At 40.4% G+C, this 21,646-nt stretch overlaps 1 protein-coding gene across 6 annotated transcripts in view; it reads left to right on the top strand.

Moving 5' to 3' along the window:
- The window catches only part of GXYLT1 (glucoside xylosyltransferase 1), a 64,136-nt gene extending 48,327 nt beyond the window's left edge, over positions 1–15,809 (top strand). For 5 of the 6 annotated variants that reach the window (XM_039340680.1, XM_039340682.1, XM_039340681.1 and 2 more), the window contains 5 exons: positions 8,786–9,037; positions 10,167–10,290; positions 11,783–11,955; positions 13,716–13,873; positions 15,146–15,809. In XM_039340680.1, coding sequence (XP_039196614.1) covers positions 8,786–9,037; positions 10,167–10,290; positions 11,783–11,955; positions 13,716–13,873; positions 15,146–15,221 — 783 coding nt within the window. In that variant the 3' untranslated portion in view covers positions 15,222–15,809. Of the gene's footprint in view, positions 1–8,785; positions 9,038–10,166; positions 10,291–11,782; positions 11,956–13,715; positions 13,967–15,145 lie in introns of all 6 variants that reach the window. The other variant, XR_005556391.1, reaches the window with a different exon arrangement.
- The last annotated feature ends 5,837 nt before the right edge of the window (positions 15,810–21,646 follow it).

Below are 21,646 nucleotides of genomic sequence, written 5' to 3'. Positions count from 1 at the left end.
CTGAGACTGTCGCTGGAAGTAGGGGGTGATTGGGTGGGGCTACTAGGAAACCCCTTAAAACCTTGAATGGGAGAGCTTGGACCTCAAGTCCTATCTAGAATGCCTGCAACCATTTTCTCTTAATAAAGGATGCCTGTTGGAAGAATTATTCCAAGAGCTCTGTCTTCTTAAGATGCAAAGGGGTGGGTCCTTACATTAGACAGGGCTTGCAAAATTAATCCACCTGGAAGGGAGACCCTTGCCAGGGGATTTTGCAAAAAATTACCATGTCAGACAATGGAGCAAGAAAGGGGGAAAACTCCCTGGAAAGAGAGCCGCTGACCTAATTGGAACCTTGCCAGATGTTGGGATCCGAGAGGTCAGATTCCTCAGGAGAAGAAGTGGTGGAGACACGGGACCACAAGCCTCGCTGGTCAATGGGTGTTGGAAAGAAAAGTGAGTGGGGAAAGGAATCAAGAAAGGTGACCCTGAGACGGGGGATCAAGCAACCAGAATGGAAGCAGGAGATGGAGAAATACATGTACGCAAGTGGAGAGGGAGAAAGCTGGGCACCGTACTCAGACTGGATCCTAGAGAAAGCTATTGACCTAATGAAGAGAACTCTCAGCTCCCTAGGAGAGGAGAATCCTGAGCCCTATGGCCACCCCAGTTCCTGGAGCCGCAAAGGGGGAAGTGGAACCTGCAGCCCCGGGGACATCTGCTGATTCAGTAGTCCCCACCCCCTACTGAATCACAGATGGCGATCTGGACGGAAGACACTACTACCAACAACGGAGGCACCGATCCATTCCAAGACGTCCGCTGTTGGAGGTGAAATTCAAAGGGGAGCCAACATGCTTGGGGTTTTTCCTAACCCAAGTCCTCAGCTACATGGAGGAATACGGGCGGGACATCCCCAGCGACAAAGCCTGCATCCGGATCATGCAATCTGCCCTGGACAGACCGGCTGCAGATTGGGTGGTGAACTTGCACGACTCCAATGCCCCAGAACTCAACGACTTCAACCATTTCATGTCCTCTCTGAGAAGACGATTTGAAGACCCGCTGGCTGATCGCAAAGCCTGCGAAAGGATAAAAACGATGAGGCAAGGCAAACGCCCAGTGGCTGAATATACACAAGAATTCCAGGCCATTGCCAGCAAACTGAACTGGCCAGAAGACATCCTCCTTAGCCATTTCAAAGACGGACTAAATTATGATCTATATGACGCTTGCCTGTCCCGAGGGGACCCACACCAACTTGAGGAATGGTACATCTTGGCAGAGGAAGCAGAGATCGACATATTGAAGAGACACCGCCGAGGAAAACAATGGAGCCGCCCCCCCGCCTGAGTTGACACACGAACCAGTGAAAACATTAGCTACAGCCAAGAAGCAAATGGGGTGTTTCAAGTGCAGAAGAGAAGGGCATCGAGCTGTAGAATGCCGCTCCAAAGCCCCCCAGCACAACCCAGACAGATCCCCAATCAGCAAATCTGGAAAGTCTTCAGCTAAGCCAAAAGAAACTGCCATGAGAATGATGGAAATTGCGGAACCCTCCACCTCTGCTCATCAGGGGGAAAGAACTCCAGCCTACACCGCAGGGCGTGTGGACACCTCAGATGACAGCTCGGAGGGCGAACCCCTGGTAAGTGGATGCATCGCACCCATCTTCAAGACAGTGACTATATTAAGTCCCCCCATGGCCGAAGCCGTGAAGGTGAAAGCCTTAATAGACTCTGGCTGCACCCGCTGCCTCATTAGCCCGACACTAGTGGGGAATCTGGGCATTCCATCGAGGAGACTGGAACAACCAATCTCATTTGGCTAGTTAGATGGATCCATAGCAGGGGGGGGGTGCCAGCTACCCTAACCGCTCTACCAATACACCTCTCCCTGGGCAAACATGAGGAGGACATAACGTTTGTGGTGACCCCAGGCACGGAATTCCCAATGATCCTAGGGATGGAATGGTTAAAAAAATGGAACCTCTGGGTAAATTGGAGGACGACCAATTGCCCCACTGACCCACAGACTGTGCCATTGAATTCAAGCCTGGGGCAAAACTCCCGAAGCCCAGATTATACTCCATGAGCGCAAAGGAGAAGGAGGAAATGGAAAGATTCATTAAAAAAACCTAGAGAGAGGGTTCATTGAGCCAGCCAAGCCTAAAGTGGCTGCCCCGGTTCTCTTTAGAGAGAAGAAGGATGGCTCTTTACGCTTATGCGTGGATTATGGGGCCCTGAATACAGTCAGTGAAAGCAACTTATACCCTCTGCCCCTCATGAAAGACATGCTGTCACACCTCTCGAAAAGGAATTTTTTTTCTAAACTAGACCTAAGGGAAGCTTACTATCGCGTGAGAATTAAGGAAGGGGACGAATGGAAGACCGCATTTAACTGCCCCATGGGTTGCTATCAATTCAAAGTCTTGCCATTTGGATTACAAGGGGGCCCTGCAGTCTTTATGCAATTAATCAATGACGTTCTAAGGGAGCACCTGTTCAAGGGGGTCCTTGTTTACTTGGACGACATTCTTATCTTTACTGAAACAAAAGAGGAACATGTCAATCTTGTCAGAGCAGTTTTAAAGAAACTGCAATCCGCCCACCTATATGCCAAACTCTCAAAATGCGAATTCCACCAGGAAAGGATAGAATACTTAGGTTATTGCATATCCCCCCAGGGCATTGAAATGGACCCAGAGAAGGTCAGAGCAGTATTAGATTGGGCACCACCCTGCACAAGAAAGCAACTACAAAGTTTCCTGGGCTTTGCAAACTTTTACCGCCAATTCATCCCCTCATTTGCCCAGATAGCCTTGCCCCTCACTAACTTACTAAAAACGAAGGGAGCATCCTCAGTAAAACGTAGCCAGCCACTAACATGGACAATGGAGTGCCATGCAGCGTTTGAGAGACTAAAGAGACTTTTTTCTGCCAAACCAGTACTAAGGCATCCAGACATGGACAAGCCCTTAGTAATACAGGCAGATGCAAGTGATGTGGCAGTGGGGGCTGTTCTATTACAAGAAAACGATGATGGAGTATTGCAACCCTGTGCTTATACATCCAAGAAACTCACAGAAACAGAACAGCACTGGCCCATATGGGAGAAGGAGGCATATGGGATACATTGGGCATTACTCACGTGGCGACAGTTCCTGGAAGGCAACAAAATCCCTTCCAGGTGTGGACTGATCACAAAAAATTTCGAAGCCCTAAAAACGCCCAGGAAACTCAATCCCAAACAAGCCCGCTGGTCCCAGCATTTTCACCAGTTCCAATTTAAGCTCAAACATTTACCAACTCACATGCCGCAAAATAACAGCGCACGAGCCACAGACTCTAAACCAATAATGGCAGAGTCACAACTGGCAGCACCAGTAACCACAAGAACCCAAGCTAAATTAAAACCACAACTGGACAGCCAAACTGGAATTGAATTCAGAAAAAGTTTGGAAACAGACGAATGGTTCCAGAAAAACAAAAATGTGTGCACAATGAGAGATGGGTTGCCTTGGGTATGGGAAAAATTATATATACCAACAACCCAAAGAGTCACTTTCATGCAGCTTTGCCATGACACAAAATCAGCAAGGGCATTTTGGATTTGTAAAAACTTTACACTTAATTAAACAACAATTTTGGTGGCCATCAATAAAAAAGGACATAGAAAGTTATGTGGCCAGCTGCCCAAAATGTGCGTCTGCAAAGAGGTTGCAAGGGAAATCACCAGGACTATTACAACCAGTGGCAAATCCCTCAGCCCCCTGGAGAGAAATAGCCATGGATTTTATAGTGGAATTGCCAGAAAGTAATGGGAATACTGTTATCTGGATGGTCAGGGACTTGTTTTCCAAAGAGGTGCATTTTATCCCTTGCCAAAAGATTCCCACCGCAAAAGCCTTAGCAAAACTTTTCATCAAGCACATTTACAGATTGCATGGGGCACCCCAACACATCATCTCTGACAGGGGGGGTGCAATTTACATCTGCATTTTGGAATGAATTTTTATCCCTCTTAGGAACCACTCAGGGACTGACATCTAGCCATCATCCAGAATCAAATGGGGGGGTTGAAAAAATGAACTCCGTACTTAAGCAATATTTAAGATGTTTTGTTAGTTTCCAGCAGACCGAGTGGGCGGACTTACTCCCTTTTGCAGAAGTTGCCTACAATAATGCAGTCCACTCCAGCACAGGTTACACTCCTTTTCAAATAGCCAACGGTCCAAGTTTCAACCCCATCCCAGAATTAACCCCAAACGAACCAACGATCCCATCACTGAAAGAATGGATGGAAAAACTACAAAACACCTGGCCAATAGTTAGAAAAGCACTAGATGAAGCTAGGCAGGCTTACAAAGCACAAGCCGATAAGAAAAGGATTGAGCCTACACCATTCATTATAGGTGAAATGGTGTACCTATCTACAAAATACCTAAAGTCCCTACAACCCTGTAAAAAACTTGGACCAAAATATATAGGGCCGTTTCCAATTAAAAGAATCATAAACCCAGTAACAGTAGAATTAGGCAAAGAATGACTAAGGAATTTGCACTCAAAACCACAAATATGGCAGCACATAAATTCTCTGGTGTAAGTTCTTTTCCCTGTTGCCACAGAACCATCTGTGCTTTGGATGTTAGGTTTTTCACATCACCCCAGGTTGTTGGTCAACTGCAATGGCGAGAGCGAAAGGGACGTTGTGCTGCCTGAAGAGTCACCTGCTTCATTTCCAGTATTGGGTTCTGGACTTGATGCCATGACATCTTTGGCTGGTTGCACACACTGGGCTGGAATCCAGAGAGGGCCTGTAGGAGCAAGCACAGAGCATAGCCTCGCCCCCAAGTTAGTAAGGGAATTGGACCTAACCAGGTTTTTTCAGGCAATTGCCGATAACATACCAATGGATTAGGGAGCACAGCTTTCTGCTGAAAATGACGCTGGTAGGCAGTAGTTTTTTGAAAAGAAATATTTAGCTGATTTAAAGTTATTAGGACTTTATTGACTTGATGAGTTATCCATGCCAAATTAGGTACCCTTGATCCCTCCTTTTTTATTTGTTTGTGAAGGCAGTCCTTAAAGGACCGATGCGTATGTGAGAAACAAAGGATAGCTGCTGTAAAGTTAAAAACAAAGCCATAAGATTGGGGTCGATCCTGGGCATGATATAAGCACCTGGAAAATTAAAAATAAATTGGCACACATAATAAGAGTCAGATTAAGTTAAAAGTCTGTTGAGAAAAGGTGTGGAATGCTAAAATAGCAGCAGATAATTCTGAGCGTTGTGATGAGGATTGCACTGCAGTGTAAGACACTTTCCAGGTTGTTTTCCTTTGGTCAATAAGTCAAATTCCAAGGAGAACATTTATGGTTACTTCCAACTTATTCCAGCAACTTCAAAAGACATTGGGGAAAGACTAAAAGGAATATTGAAGGTGTGAAGGGTGAGGGAAAAGTAGCAGCCTCCTCTCCTCACATCTGACAAAGGGGAATTGAATAGAGCCAGATTAAAAGGGGAAAAAGGAAAAAAAAACTTGCTTTCAGTTCTTTGAATTTTCTTTTCTTTTTTTTCCGTGGCTTTACTTGTTACCAGATAAACTAGCCAACCGGAGGTTTACAAAGTTTTTCAATGTTGTCTTGTTAAAGATTATTTATACTTCTACACATCAACACAAAGCACTACCAGACATTGTCTACTACTTCAAGATTGTTCCTCTAATATTTTCCTTACAGGGGTGTATGGTGACCGTAAGGAGGCAAAAGAATTAGCCTCTTCAGAAAGAGCTGAAAATCCAATTAAAGATGCTTTCGGAGGCACAGTTTTTACTTTTATCCTAATCAGGTGTGAGGCTTGTAGTTAATTGTTGCCCTGCTGAAGCATCTGAGCCAATTTTTTCCACTGCTTGATGGCATTGATGCCATTGATGTAATACCTGTACTGGAGCCCAAGATTCAAGATGTAAAGTATGCCCTATTTTTTCCCAATCTCGTAACCTAAGCGTCCAGCGCTTAGGATATCAAGGGGAATGTTTCCCTACCTCATCCACCAGCTTCCTTTTGTCTGCATCAGGCGTTTTCATGCCTGATTTGTGTAACAGGAATCTGAGTTCCTTTGCTGGTGCTGAAATAGATTGCAACCCTTACTTACCACTGAGGGGTCCCGTAGGACGAAAGTGCACTTAGGAGTCTATTCCAGACGCTGGTAAGTAAGTTGGCTGTTGCTCCCTCGGAAGGGGGGGGCTGTCCCAGTTGCTCCATGGGGGGGGGCTGCCCCTGTTTTCAGGCGCCAGATGTAGGATGCTAAGAAAAAGACGCAGGCATGTCTTGAGCAGAGGTTTGAAGCTGCAGGACACAGCTTGACAAACTGAGTTTATTGCTTTTTATATACTTGTTACATACATAGGCTTTACCATTAAATGCTGACAAAGGATTCTTCACTGGAAAATGTCTTCATGTAAGCAACTATTTTCTAGTAACACATTACATGGTCAAAGATCAGGTAAGAACAAATACAGGTAGATGAAAACAGAAGGAACTAACAAAGACAGGAAGAGATAGGAGAAGGAACTAAGCATATTATTTATTTAGGTAGGTAAGGCATTAAGTCAAAAGGGTATGAACTTCTGGCTGCTTCATTAGGACAAAAGTTATCAAAAGGTTATGAGGTTTGTGGGGGGGAAAGCATGGCAGTTTGCTGCGCATGCATTTCCCCACAGTTATATTCTCAGTCAAAGGAGAATAATTGAGCAGTTATTGGAAAAATATAATATGAAAGATTGCAATACTGCTCCCACACCCATGAGTACGGATTTTTATAATAGTTTAAGTGCGGACAAAGGTGAAACCTGTGATCAAGAGATATATCACTCAGCAATAGGGTGTTTGTTATATCTATCACAGTGGTCCAGATCAGACATAGCTTGCGCAGTAAACATTTTGAGTCGTTTTACTGCTGCACCTACAAAATTACATTGGATGGGTGTAAAAAGGGTTCTCAGATATTTAAAGGGAACTATAAATTTGGGTCTTCAAATACAGATTACTGAGGAATTGAAATTAAAGTGTTATGTCGATAGTGATTATGCAAATGACATAAACACAAGGAAATCAAATTCTGGGATTATAATATTGTTTGGAGGGACTCTGGATGGAAATCCAGAAAACAAACAACTGTTGCTATTTCAACAGCAGAAGCAGAGTTTATTGCTTTATCTGAATTGTGTTCTGAAGTAACATGGTATGTATAGTTGTTGCAAGATTTAAATATTAATGTAAAATAATTTGTAAAGGTATTTGAAGCAATGCTGCCTGTATAAAAATGGCAACTGGTGACAGGGTGAAGAACAGAAATAAACATGTAGACATTAAGTATTGTAATGTCAGGGAAGCTGTAAAAGGAAAATTGATTAGTTTACATCATTGTTCTTCTGAGGATAATTTGGCAGACAAGATGACTAAACCGTTGGGTGGTGTTCACTATGGAGAATGTATTAAGTCAATAGGTCTGATGTCTCTTCCTGTCATGAAGGGAGAGTGTTGGAATATTCATGAGCAGGAAGAGTCATGTGGTAACTCAGTCAGCCAGTGTGAAGAAAGTGCTACTGAGTCTGTGCAAAAGGGTATTGAGTTAGAAGCTGAATTTTCAGTCTTAGGTTTGTCTCTATATCTCTCTGTTAGAAGTCTTCAATTGAGCTATGTTGCTGTAAAGAAGAATGTATGGTATTGTAAATATTTTGATATAAATATAAAGAAGTTATTTTGAATCAGTTAAATGCAGTCAACTGTGAGAGCTTCTGATTTATTTTCACCAACAGAGAAATTAAAATTCTCTAACATATAATCAGATTGAATATGAAGAGGTAGGTTGAGATTCCTTGTAGGTTGAGATTCCTGTTTCAGTATTATGTTCCAGTTACTCCACACTAAAGATGATTGCTTTGGCTTGGAAGTATTACTGGAATTCTGATTGGTAGAGTTGCACCGCCTTGCAGTTTCCTCTCCCACTGGCAATTAGTTCGCAGGCTTTCTCAAACATAATTTGTAAAAGTTCAGCTAGATAATTAGCAAGTTCTTTTAATACCATCTCATGCAATTGTTCTGGCTTTTTGAAATTAAGCTCATTTACAGTAAATGTATATTCCCTGATCTATATTTCTGTCAGTTCATCCTCTTCTTTACAATTTATTATTATTGTTGTTATTGTTATTTTGTCATCTTCATTTAGCAGCTAATTTGTTTTTTTTTCCTTCTGTCTTTTGTGAAGAATTTATCGTTTTTAATATACTTCATCAACTTCAGCGGCATTAGCCCACCTTAGTCTATTCTTTTGGGCTTCTTCCTGTATAGAATCTTCCTTGGAGACACTCCTTTTTTGCCATGTCTTATCAACCTAGAATTCATGCCTAGGACTATAATTTTTATTCTTTTTTATTGGAACATTCAGATAAACAAAGTTTAGGCTTTTTTGAGCCTTATATTGAATGGAAAACACAGATTAAGCAACTTTTTTATAAGTGTGCTCTAACAGCTTCCAGTATTAAAAGCAGGAAAACACTGCAAAAATAAATTGAATGCTAATGTAACAGCTTATTTTAAAAAAAAAATAAATTCAGCCTGTAGGGAATCATAGTTAATGTGCTTTTATTCTTCATCAGAATAAAAAATAGATAATTTAAAAAACAGATGTTTAAATGCCTACTTTTGTAGTTCAGTAATCATAAATAAAACCTTTACAATAGCTATTGAATAAAATGTCACAGTTTGATGTTAATTTTGTTTCATTTTTTTTTCTTTTACAGTTAATCCTCAGTAATGTGGATTCTCTACTGTATGTTGACACAGACATCTTGCTCTTAAGACCTGTTGATGATATCTGGTCTTTCCTGAAAAAATTCAACTCTACTCAGATTGCTGCTATGGCACCAGAGCATGAAGAACCTCGTATTGGGTGGTATAATCGCTTTGCTAGGCACCCATATTATGGAAAAACTGGAATCAATTCTGGAGTAATGTTAATGAACATGACCCGCATTAGAAGAAAATATTTCAAGGTAGGGTGCTTTGGTTCTTTTTCATTTTAGGTACTATTCTGTAAATTAAAACAGCATGTTTTTTTAGTATTATCACAAAATGGATTCTAATTAATCCCATATAAACATCATATACCCTTGATTCTCAATTAATGTTTTTTTTAATGAAATACTTTTTGTCATTTATTTTTTCATTTTTCTTCTGCTTCCTACCTACTCATTTCTCATTGTTCTTTTATCTTGAAACTTCATGTTATACTCACTCAGTAATTTGTACTATGCAATCTAACCAGAAGGTGGTGCTAATAGACTATTGACTTAAAACTATAGAATGATTATAAACACACTGCATTTAAGATTATGTTTATGTACAATCATTTTAAGACATTTGTTTCATTCTCACAATCTGTCCAAAATGTCCTCTGTAAGGACATTGTTCATAAGTGATAAATTCATGAAATAATTCATTCCAATGTAAAAAAGTGTAGTCTAGTTTTTTACTCTTTATATTAACTCCAAATCAGGATGCGGAAATACAACATTTACTACCCTTTCCAATTTTTAATTTTAGAATGTTTGAACTGAAAATATGACTTTCAGGTGCCTTCTAGCATGCTTTTGGATTCCATATGTAATTTGTGCCCTGAAAGATTTTATTAAAGAAAGAAAAAGCAATAGGAAAAGCCAGGTTTTAACCTTGTATTTGAAAATTGAAACTATTCTTTAGACTCATGTGTGCTATTTTCAAATTTAGGTATTTTAGGTTAGTTGAACATTATTTTGTTTAGTCTAGTAATGTTTTGTGCATTGTTAGACAACACTAAAATACATAAATCTCTGTTTTTGGATATACTTTCTTACTCATTTTTGGAAAGTACTTTATATTGAGCCTTGTGTATATTTCTTGTTTTTGTAGAAGTTTGTAGTTTAATCTGGTAGAATCTAAACTGAATAAGCTTTTGGTTTTATTTTTTTTATAAATATTTAATAATTAAAAAACATTGCCTATTTAAATCAGAAAGACTTATTACCATGACATAATACGATGTAAAAATGAGGCATTGTATGATAAAGATTAAAGAAGCATATATTTTATCATAAGTAGGATTTAGATCCTCTTACTTCTAATTCTGGTATTTTGATTTTGAAGAATGATATGACATCAGTAGAATTACGTTGGGAAGATATTCTCATGCCGCTGCTGAAAAAATACAAGTTGAATATAACATGGGGAGATCAGGATCTTTTGAACATTATGTTTTTTCATAATCCTGGTAAGTTGCTTTTAAAAATGCAATTTTAATTCTGAATCTTAAAATGATATTGCTATTTATGTTATACAAATGTACTCTGTTTTAAAGTGCTCCCATGCTAATCATATACAGTTATACCTCGGCACTTGACTGCTTCAAAACTTGTCAAATTCGGTATTCAACGCATTTTGAAGCAGAAATCTTGCCCTGGTGCTCGTTTTTCTCCTGATAGTTAACATGCAAGGAAAAACTTGCTTGTATTTGCTGCCTTATAACTCGCTATTTCTTCTGGCCGAAATAGCAGGTCATATAGTAAGTCACATGATTTTCTCAGTACCCGTCAGTTTTAGTATTTGGCGCATCTTCCAGAACAAATTAATGATGAGCACTGAGGTACCACTGTATTGGTTTGATTAAACTACCGTATCAGTTGAATTTTAATTGTCCACAAGGCCCATATTTTAAAGTTTTATAAAAGTTGTAACAGTGATTGGGTAACTGCATTATTAGGGGAAGGCAGGCCATTACATTAATAAAAATATAATTGGGAATTATACTTTTCAAATCCAGATAATTGGGAATAGTTCTGATGCACCTCACCTTGTTACTGTGTTGAGTTTAGACAAACAGACAAGTAAAAAGAAGAGCAAGAAGAATGGTTAGGGGATTAGACAGTTAAGTCCTATAAAAACCTCAAGGAGGCAGGGTGTTTTTTGCTTTAAAAGAAAATGGCTGACACAAGGAAATAAAGCTCTCTTCAAGTAGTACAAAGGAAAGCCATTACGTTTTCTTTAATATCCTATAGTGCCAGACACAGAATAATGGTATTAAGTTGGAGGAAAACATTTCAGTTGAGTGTTAGGGAAATTTTTGTAATGGTCACACATTTCAACAGTTGAACCAGTTATCAAATGAGGGTGTAAGTTTCACTTTGTTGTATGTATTCAGGTATAGCAGGGACAGCAATCTGTTAGACATACGTTAATTTTAATTTTTCCATTGAATAAGGGCTTGGACTTTATAGCCTAAGTCAGTGGTGGTGAACCTATGGCACAGGTGCCAGAGGCGGCACTCAGAGCCCTCTCTGTGGGCACACATACTGTTGCCCCAGCCTTGCCTCCCCCGCGACCCCCTCCTCACCAGCAGCGCCCCTGAGGAGAGTCGCCCCCGAGTGTGGCCCACGTGGAGCAGTACAGCCAAGGACATGGCAGCCAGGTAGCATAGACAAGACTCTGCCCTCACGCCCGATTACGCACAGTTGATGCTGCGGGGCACGGCAGAGGGCGTGGCCGCCATGGCACTGCTGGGTTGCCTGAGTGATCTGCGGCGGGCCCTGGAGGCAGTGAATGGTCCCACAGGCAGGCAGGGTGGGGGCAGGGCAGGGGTGGAACAGGGGTGGAGCCAGTTTTTGGGCACTCGGTCTCTAAAAGGTTCGTCATCACTGGCCTAAGTCCTTCAATGAACAGTCTGCCTCGAAACATTATAATGGAGGATTTTTTGTTGTTCACTATAGAAAGCCTTTTTGTTTTTCCTTGCCAATGGAATTATCGGCCTGACCATTGTATTTATGGGAGCAATTGCCAGGAAGCAGAAAAGGAAGGAATATTCATTCTTCATGGAAATAGAGGAGTTTACCATGATGATAAGCAGCCAACATTTCGTGCTGTTTATGATGCAATTAAAAATGTAAGTAAACATTTTAATCTGAACTTTTAAAATTAAAAATAATTCTGAGAACTCTACTTCAAGCCTTCAAATAAATCTATTACCATCAATTATACAATAAATTTTATTTATTTTATTTTTAAAAATAAATAAAGACATTGAAAGTGCACATTCCAGAATCTGTTCTGAAATATTCAAGAATAAAATAAACTTTGAAAGAAGTAAAGCTTTGGCCTATACAGAAGGGCAGAAGTGACATAATCACAATATTGATTTCAGTGAGACACTGAAAAACTTGATAGTATTAAGCTTTTTAATTTTAAATTCATCAAGACCTGGGGAGATAGATTATTTTGACTCAGGAGCCCAATACTATGCTTAAGAAATTCCATGCAATATGTTGCTTCTATAAATGGTTGTAATTAGTAATTAATATTAGTAATTAGTATTAGTAATTTGCACTAATGAATCAAAGTAACAATTTCTGCAGAGGAATATGACAATTCCTTGCTTCCTTTTTATTGCTAAAATTATATATGATGCTTTGTTATTGAAAATTTTTATTTCAATGTCATAGTTATATAATTTTCTTATTTTATTTTGTACCTTTTTAATATTATAGATTGGGGTCTTCAAACTTAGCCCTTTTATGACTTGTGGACTTCAATTCCCAGAATTCCTCAGCCAGGCATGCTGGCTGAGGAATTCTGGGAGTTGAAGTCCACAAGTCATAAAAGGGCAAAGTTTGAAGACCCCTGTTACAGATGCTTAGCATAACTATTCAGTTTTCCAGTTCTGCAAAATAAGATTTCTAATAAACTATCAGTCTTTCAGTATATTCACTGAAGAGCTATAAATGCAGCAATATTGCTTATTTTAATGTTCATCCTATCTTATATATAATCTTCAAAAATCAATAGTATATTTTAATGGTGCTTTGTGGCATTTGCCATATAGGTATAAAAATGAAAAAAGTACTATTGGGGGCCTTAGAATCCATTACACCAAAAGAAAATGTGGTCTCATAAAAATGTAATTTCTTAATTCCTTTAAGTAACACCAAAAAATATTAAGAGAAGAAAACTGTTGGCTTTATTTATGATCAGATTTTGTTTATGCAAAACAATTGCATAAACATAAGTTATGCAGAACAATTCCAGCAAACTAGCAGTTATTTTATTTGTAATGTTGTGTTTGCATATATTACTTCATTTATAATATATTAAACAAACTTATAACTGAAGAGTATAAAACCCTTTACTTCACGTTTGCATTATATACTGTCTGTGTGTGTTTATAATTCAGTTTAATGAAAGTACCCTTTCTATAGATTGCTATTTTTATGCTATTTCTACTCAATATATTATATATTAATATATCACTTGAATACCCTGGGGGAAGTTATATATATTTCAGAGTAAAATCACTTTATCAGAACAATATGCTCTACAAAAATTAATGCATTAATTTAAGTGCTAATATGATTTTTATGTATCTTGGGTGAATATTTGTGGTTTGTACATGTTTTTAAATTTCATTTAAAATGATAGTAACAGGACATTATGAATTATTAGGTGATATTGCTGCCTTGCCTAATGAGGATTAAGAATATCAAAAATAGGGGCAGGTTTTTCACTGGACCTAGATTATTTTACTTAGAAAAACATATTTATAAAATGCAGTATAACAGTAGTTTCAGAACCTCATCAGAAAACCTGGCATTGTTGAAATGGCATTGGCAAATCTGGCTTATCAATACAATGTTTCTAATACTTTTCCAGTATTCATTTGAAGACGACCTTCTACATGCATTGCTTCTACCTCTTGAACAGGAATTACAAAAGACACAACATACGTACTGTGGAAGAATATACAAAGTGTTCATAAAACAACTCACAAAAAGTATAAGGGACCTTAGTATCAGAAAAACTAAGGAAAGGTGATTATTGCAAGCTCTGCTCTCCAGACATTCATATTGAACAGACCATTGTAGGAGAATATTTGATGCTCGAAGGTCATTCCTAAAGAAATGGTATGCTCTAATATGCTGTTATTTGAAGTCTGCATTATCTTCCATTGAGGACAAAATGAAGATAGTGATCATCTTAGGCAACTACAAGTTGAGGGTTGGGAATAATGATGAAACATGACTTATGAAACCACATGTATCATACATGAGCAGTCCCCAACCTTTCTACCTTGGTAGCCTGGTAGAGAAGGGGAAGTATGAGTGGCAGGCACATTCACATAGCTCCATTGGTGTGAGCGACAGGCATTCAGGCCTTCCACGTGCAAATGGAGCTTTGTGCACAAGCAGAGGGCAATTGAGCAGAGGGTGCTTGTGCTTACGTGTGAAGCTCCACTTGCATGAGCAGAGACTGCTCATGCGCAAAGCTCCATTCATGCAAATGGAGCTTTGTGCTTGAATGCAAGGGCCCATCGCTTGCACAAGTGCAGTTTTGCCTGCGCTTGTCTGCCACTTGTATGAGTGCTGCTTCGCACAGCCTAGTTTCGAATAGGCCATGACCCAGTAATAGGCCACAGCCCGGGGGTTGGGGACCCCTGTCTAACATAGTTGCATCTGACATTAGGCTACAAGTTCAAAAAGGTTAGGATTAGCATAGTGATGTTAACAGTGGATGGGTGGGTTGGTTATTATATTTTGTACCAGATTTTTATGGTTTTATCTTGAATTATTCTTTATAGAACTTTTCTTAGTAGGGATCTTTGAAGTTGAATTAGTACACATTACTGCAGTGAATTAGAGATATATTTGTATTCAGGTTTATTATTCATTATTCAGTTGCTGAAAAGAACCATAAATATGAAGGCATTTATGTTTTAGGAATGGCAAAATATATTGTCATCGCTACTCTCAATGAAGGAATAATTAAGTCAGCACTGTCTTCACTTTAAAAGTGTAAGAATACATTGTTTACAAAGCTCACAAGCTACTTTGTTTCAAAGAAATATGTGATAATTGACAATCTATGTGCCTTTGTTTTTATGTCTTATATTTTAGATTTGACAATCATGTTTTACATATATTTAATTGTAAACTGCACATGACAAATAGAATATTCACTCTATGCAAGATTACTTAATGGAAATAAATTTAAGATTTTCAGTATTTTTATTATATATTGCTATAAATAATTCATTAATCTGATATACTATAACAGTTCTGAATTGTAATTTTTCTCAATTCCAGCCAGCATGGCCATACTGGAGAACATCGGGTACTAATATGCAACAACATACAACTAAGGAACTTCATGGCAGAATAAAAAGTTTGGAATGGTCATGTTCAATAGATCTTCATATATTTCCCCTATATTTCAATAATGGACCATTAAATTAAAGTGAATTGTTATGTCATGAATGTGTTTTCAAATTTCCCACAGTTCTGAGCACATTTTGCTATGTATCATAGAGAACATAAAGCCTAAAGTATCTTAGATGCAAAAAAACATCCTATAATAATAAAGTGGCAAAACGTGGCTGGATTTTTATGTTTACCTGAGGTTCAATTTGATACACATAACTCTCAATACAACTTTGATGATTGATTTAGTTATTAAATCGCTGCAAAATATGTGCTTATGAACTATTATCTTAGAATTCTTACAGTTCACTAAAATCTACTTACATCCTAGCCTTATTTAGGCATTATGATATTTAGAGTGCTTAACACTGAGCTCCCCATTGTAACTCACATAGATCTAAGATGTCAGTTTCTGGACATGCTAGCTTTTCTTTCCTGTAATGGAAATGTATAGTGTCTGCATGGAAACTACATAATGGGCAGTCTGGGTACTTTACCAGTGGGTAATAGTGGAATACTAAATAAAGAATTAGAACTGAACTTCATTTTACATTTTCTAGCATACTTTGGTATTTATTGCAAATTAGGCAACAAGTTTTAAAACGTTTGGCCAGAATGTATATTTAAAAAAAATCTCTGATTTCATAGGAACTAAATTAGCTATAGAAAATAATGTTCTAAAATAGCAATTACTAGCAAATGTTGAATTGCATATTTTTTATTATAATAGTTGAAATATGCATGTACAAAATGTTGAAAATATGTGAAAAGTTTACAAAAAGTGGATGGAACTTTGTTAGAAGCCTTAACAGTTTAATTGCAATCTTTTTGAACTTCTGGAAATTTGGAATCCAAAGCTATAATGCAGTGGTTCTCAACCTTTTTAATGCCGCGACCCCCCCCAACCCCCAAGTCGAGGACTACTCAACCGGTCGTAAGTCGAGGACTACTCAATGGTGCAGCACCGTTTGCAGAATGGGACTTTTGGCGGGCTCAGCAGGGCAGAGACAGCCTGGACAATTCCTATTGGCTTTTGAAAGCCAATAGAATTAGACTCTATTCAAGAGAGTCTATTCTATTGACTTTCAAAAGCCAATAGAATAAAAGGGAATAGCACACCTAAGGAAAAGGGGGAAAAAATGGCAGACTGCATTGTTTGGCGACCCCCGTGTGTAAGGACCCACCCCACTTTGCATCTTAAGAAGACAGAACTCTTGGAATAATTCTTCCAACAGGAATCCTTTATTAAGAAGAAGTGGTTGCAGGCGTGCTAGACAGGACTTGGGGTCCAAGCCCTCCCATTCAAGTTTTTAAGGGGTTCCCCAGTAGTCCCACCCAATCAACCCCCCTTCCAGTGATAGTTTCAGGTATCACAATTCCACCCCCTTTTTTCTTTCTTCCGTCTGGATGGAGACTTCAGATAACTACATGAAAGGCAAATACCCTTCTTTGTTATGGTAAGGTTCTTTGGTGCTAACGCTTTGAGGTTTACAATAAACACACATTCAGCATTCAGCTCCTTGAAGTATACTGAAGGAAGTGAGGGCCATAAAGCCCCTTTGTTCTCCCCCTTCTCTCCCTCTTATGGCAGAATCCAGAAAAGGCAGAATTGGGAGTTTCTATATTTGATAATTAAAGATGAAATATAATTGGATTCTGACATCCAGCCCCTCTTAAAAATAAGAGAGATCCACCTGAAAGAAAACACAAGTATAAAATTTAGTCAGGCTTGTTAGGATACTCTGTGTGAAACTTCTTCAATAGCTTCGGGGCTCTGACATGACGTTTATGGACCCACTCGTTTTGTGAGGGAGGGAGGTGTTTCCAGTCAACTAGGTACTGAGTTGCTCCATGATATCTCCTAGAATCAAGGATTTCCTTTATTTCGAAGTGTTGTTCACCCTCCACCATGAGTGGAGGTGGTGGTGGGGGAATTTTTGGCCGTAGATGTGACTGATGCTCTCTTTTCAGCAAGCTGCAATGAAAAATTGGGTGTATTTGCCTGAGGTTTTTGGGTAATTCTAATTCTACTGTTACTGGATTTATGATTCTTTTAATTGGCAAAGGTCCTATATATTTTGGTCCAAGTTTTTTACAGGGCTGTAGGGACTTTAGGTATTTTGTAGATAAGTACACCATTTCTCCTATAATGAATGGTGTACTCTTTTTTTATCGGCTTGTGTTTTGTATGCCTGCCTAGCTTCATCTAGTGCTTTTCTGACTATTGGCCAGGTGTTTTGTAGTTTCTCCATCCATTCTTTCAGCGAAGGGGTTGTTGGTTCGTTTGGGGTTAATTCTGGCATGGGGTTGAAACTTTGACCGGTGGCTATTTGAAAAGGAGTGTAACCTGTGCTGGAGTGGACTGCATTATTGTAGGCAACTTCTGCAAAAGGGAGTAAGTCCGCCCACTCGGTCTGCTGGAAACTAACAAAACATCTTAAATATTGCTTAAGTACGGAGTTCATTTTTTCATCCGATCCATTTCCTTGAGGGTGGTGGCTAGATGTCAGTCCCTGAGTGGTTCCTAAGAGGGATAAAAATTCCTTCCAAAATGCAGACGTAAATTGCACCCCCCTTTTCATCCAACACATTTACAGATTGCATGGGGCACCCCAACGCAATCTGTAAATGTGTTGGATGAAAAGTTTTGCTAAGGCTTTTGCAGTGGGAATCTTTTGGCAAGGGATAAAGTGCACCTGTTTGGAAAACAAGTCCGTGACCGTCCAGACCACAGTATTCCCATTGCTTTCTGGCAATTCCACTATAAAATCCATGGCTATTTCTCTCCAGGGGCTGAGGGACTTGCCACTGTTTGCAATAGTCCTGGCACTTTCCCTTGCAACCTCTTTGCCGTGGCACATTTTGGACAACTGGCTATATAACTTTCAATGTCCTTTTTCATGGATGGCCACCAAAATTGCCGGTTAATTAAATGTAAAGTTTTTACAAATCCAAAATGCCCTGCTGATTTTGTGTCATGGCAAAGGTGCATGAAAGTTACTCTTTGAGTTGTTGGTATATATAACTTTTCCCCTACCCAAGGCAACCCTTCTCTCATTGTGCACACATTTTTGTTTTTCTGGAACCATTCATCTGTTTCCAAACTTTTTCTGAATTCAATTCCAGTTTGGCTGTCCAGCTGTGGTTTTAATTTGGCTTGGGTTCTTGTGGTTACTGGTGCTGCCAGTTGTGACTCTGCCATTTTTGGTCTAGAGTCTGTGGTTCGTGCGCTGTTATATTGGCGGCATTCTTCCTGGTAAATGTTTGAGCTTAAATTGGAATTGGTGAAAATGCTGGACCAGCGGGCTTGTTTGGGATTGAGTTTCCTGGACGTTTTCAGGGCTTCTAAATTTTTGTGATCAGTCCACACCTGGAAGGGGATTTTGTTGCCTTCCAGGAACTGTCGCCACGTGAGTAATGCCCAACGTATCCCATAAGCCTCCTTCTCCCATACGGGCCAGCGCTGTTCTGTTTCCGTGAGTTTCTTGGATGTATATGCACAGGGTTGCAATACTGCATCATCATTTTCTTGTAATAGCACAGCCCCCACTGCCACATCACTTGCATCTGCCTGTATTATGAAGGGCTTGTCCATGTCTGGGTGCCTTAGTACTGGTTCGGCAGAAAAAAGTCTCTTTAGTCTCTCAAACGCTGCTTGGCACTCCATTGTCCATGTTAGTGGCTGGCTAGGTTTTACTGAGGATGCTCCCTTCGTTTTTAGTAAGTTAGTGAGGGGCAAGGCTATCTGGGCAAATGAGGGGATGATGAATTGGTGGTAAAAGTTTGCAAAGCCCAGGAAACTTTGTAGTTGCTTTCTTGTGCGGGGTGGCGCCCAATCTAATACTGCTTTGACCTTCTCTGGGTCCATTTCAATGCCCTGTGGGGATATGCGATAGCCTAGGTAGTCTATCCTTTCCTGGTGGAATTCGCATTTTGAGAGTTTGGCATATAAGTGGGCGGCTCGCAGCTTCTTTAAAACCGCCCTGACAAGGTTGACGTGTTCCTCTTTTGTTTCAGTAAAGATAAGAATGTCGTCCAAGTACACAAGGACCCCCTTAAACAGGTGCTCCCTTAGAACGTCATTGATTAATTGCATAAAGACTGCAGGGCCCCCTTGTAATCCAAATGGCAAGACTTTGAATTGATAGCACCCCATGGGGCAGTTAAATGCAGTCTTCCATTCGTCCCCTTCCTTAATTCTCACGCGATAGTAAGCTTCCCTTAGGTCTAGTTTAGAAAAAAATTTCCCTTTCGATAGGTGTGACAGCATGTCTTTCATGAGGGGCAGAGGGTATAGGTTGCTTTCACTGATTGTATTCAGGGCCCTATAATCCACGCATAAACGTAAGGAGCCATCCTTCTTCTCTCTAAAAAGGACCGGGGCAGCCACTTTAGAGCAGAGGTGGAGGGTTCCGCAATTTCCATCATTCTCATGGCAGTTTCTTTTGGCTTAGCTGAAGACTTTCCAGATTGGCTGATTGGGGATCTGTCTGGGTTGTGCTGGGGGGCCTTTGAGCGGCATTCTACAGCTCGATGCCCTTCTCTTCCGCACTTGAAACACCCCATTTGCTTCTTGGCTGTATCCGATGATTTCACCAGTTGGTGTGTCAGCTCAGGCGGGGGGCGGCTCCATTGTTTTCCTTGGCGGTGCCTCTTCAATATGTCGATCTCTGCTTCCTCTGCCAAGACGTACCATTCCTCAAGTCGATGTGGGTCCCCTCGGGGCAGGCAGGCATCATATAGATCATAGTTTAGTCCGTCTTTGAAATGGCCAAGGAGGATGTCTTCTGGCCAATTCAGTTTGCTGGCAATGGCCCGGAATTCTTGTGTATATTCAGCCACTTTCCTCACACCCTCCCTCTCATTCTAATCCCCTTCCTTCCTTCCTTCCTTCCTTCCTTCCTTCCTTCCTTCCTTCCTTCCCTCCCTCCCTCCCTCCCTCCCTCCCTCTTTATTCTTCTTCCTTCCCCTCTTTCCTTCTTTTTCTTTCCTGACTCTTCCCTATTTCCTTCTTTTTTCTTTGTCTTTCCTCTTTCCCTTTCCCCTTTCCTGTCCCTTCTTGGATGCTCAAATCCAAAAGGGGAAACATTTCTCAATGCCTTCTTGCCTTGTGCCACTTTTGCTAGTGGTTTATGGCCATTTAAAAGACTGAGAACAAACTAGGTTCAATTTATCTCGTCCTTTTAGTGGACGCATCCACAGACAACAGTACAGCAAAACTGTCAAAATGGTGGCTGTGATAGTTAATCAGAGCTGCTCTGTTTTTTTATGTACAAGAGCTTTAGCTTTTATGAGCAGAGGTAGGTTAGCTGTTTTTCTATTAATACATAATCCTTAAAAGGGCTCTTCTGCCTTGGTCTAATTCAGACGGGAAATATACCAAAGGAAAATATTGTTCCCCACTCTGCTTTGTCCTGTTTTCCCCACTGGAAATGGCTATTTGCAACATACAAGGAGGGGATACTTTCCTAAGAGCTCACAATTCAAGAATACCGGTGTTAACTTGGATTGCCAACAGTTCCGTCTGTGACAACACAAAATTACTTTCGCCTTTGAACTGGGGTATTTCCAACCGAATTGCCTCTCCCTCCCTCCCTCCCTCCCTTCTTTCCTTTTTTTTTTAAGCTGCCAGAGGCTCCAGTGGCAACAGGCAGCCAGCGGTGAGCAAAAGCTTCCCCTCCCCCTGTCGTTGCCTCTGCGTGGCTCAGCTCACCTATCCCAGACCCGCACACGTTGTTTGTGTGTGTGTGTGTGTGTGTGTGAGAGAGAGAGAGAGAGAGAGAGAGAGAGAGAGAGAGAGAGCAGTGTCTGTCTCTCACCCCTTGCAACCCGGCGCCCTCTACAGAGACCTCCTGCGATGGCAGGCTGCAAACTAATGAAAGCTATTTTTTTTAATTACTTATTTCTTTTTCTCAACATGCTGCTGATCACATCATGCCCTGTCCCCCCTCAGCTCCCACCCACCCCCCTCAGCTCCTGCCTCCAGTCCTGTGGAAGGCTGCAAGAAGCTCCCATCACAGCTTCTCATATCTCTCCCATTCTTTTCCTCCCCAATGTCACAGCATGGGGTGCAGGAGGTAAGAGCCCCCCCCCAAGTGCGCACACACACAAACGTGCTGGTTTTGGGAGAGGTAAGCTGAGAGCCACAGATCAGGAGGAAACGATATGGGAAGGGGTCAATAGTCAATAGTTCTAAGATAGTACCTGGATCAGCTGCGGCTGCATTGACTCTCGAAGGTGAAAAGTTTTGGGAGGGATATTAAAGGGTATAGGCCACATGATCAGGAAGGTTTTAATGTGTTTGAGCAACGTGGTGGAACTAAGGTAACATATGACATACGACTGACAATCTTTGCTGGCGTGGCGAGTTTCTACCTGTTTCAGAAC

Source organism: Crotalus tigris, unplaced genomic scaffold (genome assembly GCF_016545835.1).
Source record: "Crotalus tigris isolate CLP2741 ecotype Arizona unplaced genomic scaffold, ASM1654583v1 scf7180000017753.6788120, whole genome shotgun sequence".
Classification (NCBI taxonomy): Eukaryota; Metazoa; Chordata; class Lepidosauria; order Squamata; family Viperidae; genus Crotalus; species Crotalus tigris.
Note: the sequence above shows the minus strand (reverse complement) of the source record. Positions and strands in the feature narration are given on the sequence as shown.